This window comes from Photinus pyralis, unplaced genomic scaffold (assembly GCF_008802855.1).
Source record: "Photinus pyralis isolate 1611_PpyrPB1 unplaced genomic scaffold, Ppyr1.3 Ppyr1.4_LG8, whole genome shotgun sequence".
NCBI lineage: Eukaryota > Metazoa > Arthropoda > Insecta > Coleoptera > Lampyridae > Photinus > Photinus pyralis.
In genome coordinates, this window is record NW_022170819.1 from 23,974,745 (window position 1) to 23,983,671 (window position 8,927).

General features: G+C 40.9%; 1 protein-coding gene across 1 annotated transcript; it reads left to right on the forward strand.

The window, feature by feature from the left end:
- Positions 1-3: 3 nt before the first annotated feature.
- Positions 4-4,069, forward strand: LOC116179484 (otoferlin-like; the record flags this gene model as incomplete). The annotated part of the gene is made up of 11 exons (XM_031499279.1): positions 4-42; positions 94-246; positions 292-492; positions 543-1,898; positions 1,948-2,082; positions 2,130-2,401; positions 2,446-2,616; positions 2,665-3,141; positions 3,188-3,426; positions 3,481-3,763; positions 3,810-4,069. Coding segments are annotated over 11 exons (3,510 nt in total), but the record flags the coding sequence as incomplete, so codon positions are not given.
- Between the last annotated feature and the right edge of the window lie 4,858 nt (positions 4,070-8,927).

The following is an 8,927-nucleotide window of genomic DNA, read 5'->3' on the forward strand; positions in this document are numbered from 1 at the left end:
GCGCATTCGTACCTAGCGACGCTGCAATCCTTGGTCGATGACGTGCGTTTACAATTAATCCACAGCTTGCTATTTACAATTTGAAAATTTCAGCCCCAGCACGCCGTACCTGACATATTTCTGTGGTTGGTAAGTGGAGGAAAAAGGCAAGCATATCACCGAATCATTGCTAGAGACATACTATACGCGATCGTCGACGAAGAACGAGGAAAATCTTGCGGGAAAGTGCAGACAATATTCTTAAAGGTACCTTACGATCTTTATGGACACATTTTAAAGTGCGATTTTTAGTTACCAGGAAAAAAGGCGGTTGGTCCCACTGGTTGGGCTATTCAAGCAAAATTGCAAATATCCCTTTGGTTGGGGCTGTTAAAGCAAAAGAAGAATTTCTTAAACGGAGTCCCTAACGGATACGAAATAACGCAGGAAATACGCAATGCGGATAGGCCACATGCTTTACCTCCACTAACGATCCACTACACCGAAAAACACGTAAGTACGCCCAGTATCCGGTCATTTGCTTTACGTGCTCGTTCCCCCAGGTCTTCCAATTGCGAGCGCATATTTACCAAGCGCGCTCTCTAATCGGCTCCGACGCATCCGGTCTCTCAGATCCATTTGCTACAGTCATAGCAGGCGAGTTTAGCAAGACAACCCAAGTTATAGATGAAACAGTTAGCCCGACCTGGGACGAGTTGCTCATATTCGACGAAATCCTCATATACGGAACAAGCGAAGACATACAGCAGGATCCACCCTTCGTCATTATCGAAATTTTCGATCAAGACAAAGTGGGGAAGTCGGAGTTTATCGGTCGCACCATGGCGAAACCCCACGTAAAGTTACGCGGCGATGCGTACTGGAAGCCGAAATTTCCACCCTCATTAGAGTGGTTTGATGTTAAAAGAAGCGCGGATCGCGCCGGCGAATTGCTGGCGACCTTTGAACTCTTGGAGTACCCCGATGGCGATTCAAAGGAAGAGGCACTTCCACCTACTCCCGAAACCAAGCAAGCTTCGGATTCTAAAGATACCGACATGAAAGATCTTGGACCAATACTTCCCGTACCGAAAGGTATCAGACCAACGCTTTGTACATACCGCATCGAAGTACTTTTCTGGGGTCTGAGAGACCTGAAACGTGTGCATTTGATGACCGTCGACAAGCCGAGGGTCGATATCGATTGCGCAGGTCACACTTTGTACTCGCCGATTATTCCGAATGCCAAAAAGAACCCCAACTTCAGCAGCCCAATCAAATTTCTGGACTTAGAGCTGCCGGAGCAAGAACTTTACCGCCCGCCCTTAACAATACGCGCGGTCGATTGTCGAAGCTTCGGCCGATACACGCTCGTAGGAACACACACGATTAACTCCATTCAAAAGTACATCTACGTACCTCGCACGCGAAGAGAAAGAGAGGCAGAAGAACGTAAGCGCTCGATTAACGCGGCGAACCAGACGAACGAAACGCACGCGACACTCAACACTTCGACAGACGACGAAAACAAAGAAAAGAGCCCTCTCCTACCGAAAGAACCCAATGGCGCAATTTCCTATGGAAGTAGAGAGACAACCAAGAAACCTAAACCGGAAACTCAGAAGAAGAAAAGCGAGGAGGATGAGCTGGAGCACGAAGAAGAAGATAGGGATTGGTGGACCAAGTATTACTCATCCGGCGATGTCGTTAAGGACACCAGAACTCCAGCAAGCAAGAATCAAAGTTTGTTGCGGCACGATATCAGTCCTTCAGATCTCGAGGATGTCGAAGTGATAAGCAGCAAATCAACGGACCGCAAGAAGTTTGGATTTAAAGCCGTTGGAACGGCCACGCGGTTTGTCACAAAGCTAAGTCCGAAAGCTACGGGAAAACCTAAACGTAAGTCGGCTTTCTCCAGGGTAAGCGCATCACCTTGACCTGCCAACAGAGTAATAACTTGGATTGCAGATATTTGATATGGAACTAGAAAAAATACCCGAATTTAATGGGTTTAAGGATTGGTTGCATACCTTCGAATTGTATCGCGGTAAGAAAAGCGCGGACGAGTCCGAGGACGACAACCGCATCGTGGGATCGTTTAAAGTAAGTGCTACCCGTCTATGGTTCTTGGGGTGCATTTATTTTTCAAGGGAGCAATAACGATCTACAAGTGGCCCTTGCCCAATGATTTTGAGGATTTCCACCTGACAGGTTTCGACCTGAACTATGGATTACTCCAAGGGCTTCCTTCCAATGAGCAAATCCGAGTTTTAGTACGCGTTTACGTTGTTAAAGCGCTGGAGTTGCATCCAATGGATCTAAACGGAAAAGCTGATCCCTATATAGTACTACAGCTCGGCGCCAAAAGAGTGACAGACAAGGAGAATTACGTATCTAAGCAATTAAACCCGGTCTTCGGAAAGTAAGTGTAAGCTCGAATGACTCACGGCACAGCTATTCTTCCAGATGCTTCGAATTCGAGGCAACGTTTCCGCAAGATTCCCTCTTGACTGTACAAATATTTGATTGGGATCTGGTGAGTGCAGATGATATGATTGGCGAGACAAAAATTGACTTGGAGAACAGATTCTACAGCCGTCACAGAGCCACCTGCGGGATTGCCTTAAAATATGAGGAGTAAGTGCATCTTCGTGCGACGTTAAACGACCGAATGAATTTTTGTAGAGACGGTTACAATGCGTGGAGAGATCCAATGAAACCCACACAAATTTTAGCGAAACTATGCAAGGAAGCCAAGATCGATCCGCCTGTATACACTCCAGGTCACGTAAAAGTTGGTCGAATTACCGTTCCAGTAAATGTTGACGAGGTAGATGACTTAAAAATAATGGAAGAAAGGATGGCTCTCACTATTTTGCATAAATGGCAGGAGTTCCCCATCGGATGCTACCTGACACCCGAGCATATAGAGACTCGTTCACTGTACAACCCAGAAAAGCCAGGCATGGAACAAGGAAAAATTGAAATGTGGGTGGACATGTTCCCCATGGACATGCCCTTACCTGGACCCCCTACTAATATATCACCACGCAAACCGAAAGGCTACGAATTACGGGTCATTATTTGGAACACAGACGAAGTTGTGTTAGAAGACGACGCATTTTTCACCGGTGAAAAGATGTCGGACATTTACGTTAAAGGGTTCGTATAATAAACATGAAGTTATAATCTCAGTTAAAAATTTTAGTTGGGTCAAAGGCACAGAAGACAACCAGTCAACCGACATCCACTACCGATCGCTAACAGGCGAGGGTAACTTTAATTGGCGATTCGTCTACAATTTCGACTATTTGAGTGCGGAAAGACGAATTGTCATAACAAAGAAAGAGTCCGTATTCTCTTGGGACGAATCCGAAACTAAAATTCCCGCCCGACTCGACTTGCAAGTGTGGGACGCGGATCATTTTTCAGCGGACGACTTCCTAGGTAAAACTTGCCATGCGAACGGTACGAGACTCACTCCAAAAATTATACTTACAGGCGCCCTCACGCTAGATTTAAATAAATTTCCCCGCGGTGCGAAATCGGCAAAACTGTGTACCATGGAAATGATAACAAGAAACGACGGATCGGTGCCCATGGTTAACATTTTTAAACAGAAACGAATCAAGGGTTGGTGGCCATTTTACATTAAAAAGGACAACGAAGTCTTAGAATTAACCGGCAAGGTGGAAGCGGAACTACACCTCTTAACTCAGGAGGAAGCTGAAAAGAATCCAGTTGGATTAGGCAGAAACGAACCCGAACCATTAGACAAGCCAAAGTAAAGACGCAACCTTGGTTAACATTGTCTAATTTGTGTGTTTCAGTCGACCAGATACGTCATTTGTTTGGTTTATGAATCCGTTAAAATCGCTCAGATACATCCTATGGCAAAACTTGAAGTGGAAAATACTTAAGTTTCTAGTAATATTGGCACTAACGTTACTACTTCTATTATTTTTCTATTCGTTACCTGGATACACAGCCAAGAGGATCGTGGGGGCGAAGTAAGCATACATATATTTTCCATATCATGTACTTATTTGTAAATAATATTTAAATTAAAGTTAATGATACTAATTGTTAATTTAATTTTTAACACCGGAGAGAGTGTTCCCGGGTGATGGGCAGCCGTTACCCGAACGAAAAAAATTAAGGAGACAGCTAAAATAGCTGAAGGTGGAAACAAAAGAGTTACGATAACATAACCTCCGATTTCGACGAAATGGAGTGAACTTTTAAGTAAGATTTTGCACAATTTCGGGCTTCTTCCGCAAATTTTTTTGGTAAAAACGAATTGTTTCTAAAAAAATTTACTGTCCTGGAGCATGGTAAAATTTTCATTTTTACAGTGTATCGTTATTTCTCATAAGAGTGTAAAAAAGAATATGATCAGGGAAGTTGAGCGGGCGATGCTCAATAAAATCCTTTTGTGTTTTATGGAATATATTTACAACATGTACAAAATGATAGTGAGCGCGGATGCGAGTCTTCTGGCTGGTGGAGCGTGGGGCGAGGGCGAACTGGTTGTGTAGACGGAGAGCTGGTCGTTTCGTGAAGCGAAATTGCCTTTGCAGAGTTCGGAGATCTGCTTTTAACCGTTTGCAACCAGGGAAGCTGCGCTCTCATCGTTTTGGCCCAATCTTCAAACTGTTTGAAATTATGGATTCTACGGGCCAAATTCTATAAGAAAATGTTTTTTTCTACGAAAGTGTAGAAACACGATTGTTTTTGTAGGTAAATTGATTGTGAAAACAGGTCTTTGAAACACTAGTGCGGCAATAGTTATTTACCTAACAAGTTCGGTAAGTTAATTTTCCCGCATGAGCACTTTGTTTGCAGCACGACCGTAGGGAGTGCTGCATTTAGTGCGAATGCGGGAAAATTCTTTCCGAAAGAGTTAGGTACAATATTTTTTGTAACGAATTGCGTAAAAAGAGGTCAAAATTAATAAAGTTTTGTAAATTAGCTTTTTTTTAATCATGAGTTGGTAACACAATCATATGTTTGGTTGGTAACATAATTTTGTAACTACCCACTTTTAATTGCACTGGTTACATTTAAAACTTCCACATCTTTGGTTAATACATATTTTGCCTTTGCAATGAGTGCTACTACTGGTCACGGCATTGCATCGTTTGCACTGAATATCCTTGGAAGTCGTCAATGTTAACAAATATGCTTTGAAAAGAGTGCTCTTATTGGTCGCGTAAGTGTACTGATCGTATTTAATATTCCCAGAAGACATGTGTGAAGAAATGTGTTCTCAAATTTGATTTATCTTGAGTTGCGTAAATACACTCGTTACATTTAAAATCCTTGGAAGCTTTGTGTGTGTTAATATGTGCTTTCTTAAACTGCATATGCGAATAGTTGCAGAATATCACTGGTCACATTTTAAGACGTTTTAACAATAAATTTTACTTTTTCTTGAGTTCCAATTCTGAAAAATAATTTGACTGCGTTATAAGTTCTTGTTTATATATTTACGTAAAACTTAGTGTACGTCTGTTTCCGATTAATCGCACTAAATACCCTCAACCAACGGTTTAATTGATTTTATAGCAGATGACAGTTAACCATGACATGACGTTTGTTGACTTCAATAAGTACTACCAACCGAAGAACGCGCATAACCCCTTCTCTCCAGCGGAAACTAAAAAACACCGCGATGCGGGAAAGTCGTTTTCCCGTGCATCGAGGATGCTTGGAAACATTATCTTTCCATTCAATGAGTACAAAAAAATATTTTCTGCACGCATTTTCTACACGCTAATAAACATATGCGAAGTAACTCTTTGTAATTGTATTGCTTTATTCACAGTTTCGTTATATAAGACAGACAATGGTAGAATTTTCTTTGCCTTCTGCTACAGAAAACGTTCTTGGGACATGATTCTTGGAGTCAGGAATCGTTAAGTATCAATAAAATTGCATCTTGTGACTTGTTCTGTGAAATCCGTTACAGTCATTTTACAACGTTCGCTCCGACGGCAAGCTCCAGCCACTCCAAGGACGAGAGCAACCTGTAATTAAATTATGCTTATTTATGATTTAAAAATACAATAAGAAATTCACAAACCTTCATCATTACAAATGTTTCATCAGGCGCTTCTCTCAAAAACTTAGCGATTTGTTCTCGTATGAAAACGCTCCTTTCCGAAACGCTGCTTAGACTTTTGGGGTAGCAATTCATGCGAAACCGCATTAGCCATTTCCGCAACGTCCGGCGGGGTGCACATACCTTCTTCATCTTCAGTTTCGTCAAAATCTATCTTAACACTTTTTCACTACGCCACAAATTGTTTGACTTAAATTTACGATTTTTCAAACAATTATGTTTTGTCATGGCAACCGGCTTACTGGATCATTTACAATTGAAACATCCAACTACGATCAGACTATACGATTTTTTGTCGTTATTTGGTTAGTTGAAATTTCTAATTTCTAGAGAAGAATTTTTCACTTTCGTAGAAAAAATAGTATGAAACACGCATGCCGAAACGGTCATTGAAAAACTCGTATAATAGGAACACTCGCTGGCGCTCGTGTTCCTACATTTATACTCGTTTTTCAATAATACCGTTTCTGCACTTGTATTTCAATGTACTATTACCGATCTACCTACGAGTCACCACAGAAATGGCAGTACTCGGCACCGATGGGCCACGCAACCGCGAACTAGTATTATGGCGAAATTTCCTGTGGTCTTTCAGTCGCAGTAAACATTCCAAAACCCACCTAAATCAGCTTTGGTACGTTTCAATTCATCTTCATGAAGTCATAAAATTAAAATATGGGTCAATTATAAGAGGAGGAATTAATTAATCATTTCAGTTAAGTTAATAGAATTTACTAGCAGCTTACGTAATTAGCAAACTTAATTCCAATTATAAATAATTGACGGCCGAACGTATAGTTTCACAAAGGCTAAATTTTAATTAATCATTTCGACAACGTTAAATGTAATTAAGTCGGTTTTCGGACCACGCCCCCAATGGCGGCATTTGCGCCCCCATTAATTAGACCAATAAATTTTGTGACTTATAAACAAAAGCGATATTAAATACGTATTCAATTTAATTATTCAATATAAATGAAAAGATATTACTTTATTCCTAAGAGCACAAATGTGCTCGTTTAAGTTGCACAATTGTCAACGGGTATGCTTGACTACCTACCGAGCGCTTTCTTTATCAGTTAAATACCCATTTCGTTCATTTATTACTTTCTGAAACTATAATAGATCGAGCCCAAGAATTTTTTTGTTTATACACATTACGAAAATGTATAGCATCGAAACTGCGTCAAATATATATCGCCCGTTTATGAGATTCATCCTAAAGGCTCCCAAATTTGTTTTGCACCCTGTAGTCGACTTTAGCAGACTATTCGAATTTAACTGCCGTTTTTTCTTTAGTGACTGGTCTATACCCCGTACTGATAACCGGGACGTGGTGTCCTAGAGCGCATCCGAGGCCAGCGCCCAGCCGTGCGTTAGCACTTTCGGTACTGCTGCGCCTTTGCTCTCTCAGTGCGGTGCCACCTTCGGCACCTACCTAGTTACGCCACTGGTGTAGAGGAACTCTTTCGCTCTCCACTTTAAATAGTCTTTGGTTTTCGAAAACAGATTGAGAAATCTTCATTCATATCTTCTAGTACCACTATTTTTCAGATATTTGGAAATTTTTCGAGAAATTGCCGGCTCGTGTGGCGCAGTTCAGTTGAAGCTGGACTGTGGTGCTAGGGTCCCTGGTTCGAATCCGGGTTCGGGCATGGATATTTGTAAATGAAACCCCGCCTACTCAAAAATAAAGGCAAAATAAATAAATAAATAAATAAATAAATTTTTTCAAACTTTATTTTAAAAAGCGCGTTTATCATGTAAAAATGGTTTACAATATGCCCATCCTTCCTTGGAAATTTCTTGGAACCTTCGTGGAACTTTTACAGAATTTTTAACTTCTTATATTTTTAGCAAATTTTTTAAGAATTAAAAAATGTGCTATTGTTTACGTATTGTCCGTCCGTCCGTCCGGATCCACTTCTGCGGTTTTGAACTACTTTTAGAGCAATGATCCTAGAGTCCTGGAATTTGTTAAATATGTAGCCTATATCTGGAAGGTGTACTAGACGGCCATCAAATTTCGCTGTCTCAAGGAGGGGCCCACCATGAATTATTTTTCCAGATGCTGTTTTTGAAAGTAAAACGTGCATAACTTTTATATGCGACAACCAACTGGTATCAGAATTTGTATACGGATGTCTTTAGTGGTTCCAAGTAACATTTTTGAAAATTGGGGGGGGGGGGGACACTTTCTACCCTTCATGGTATTCTAATGAAAGGTTTCACCGAAATGAATTGGTTTGTATAAACTATAACATTCCTGCGCAACTCCTTTCCGTGTAGTAGGTGGCCGGGAGGAGGAAAGTGGGGGTAGAAATTAATTTTATCCTTCATGGTATTCCAATTAAAGGTGTCAAGAAAAGGAACTGTTTCTTACCAACTACCGTCTTACTTTCCGACTCCTTATCGAAAGGGGGGTTGGGGTAGGGGGTGGAGTTGGGGGGGGAGGCTTTTATCCTTCATGGTACTTTAATGAAACATCTCAACGGAAGGAAATAATTTCTACCAACCATAGCCTCCTCGACTCCTTATATTATATTAGAACTTGTTTAGAAGGTGAGTCGTACTCAGTTTTATAGGAATATTGCATTAGGAAGGTGAAGCGCAAAGGGGTGATTACTTCAATAAATAGTATGAATATTTTGGATCGACTTTCCTTAACAATGAACATTATTAAACGTTAATTCAGGAAACACATTTTGCTGTGAAAAAGTTGAAATACCATTTAGGTTGTTTTAAGCGTATAGGACTACCTTCAGACACAAAAAGTGTTAATTGCATCTTTTAAAATTGAACGTAGAGTACTTTAGACGGTGAT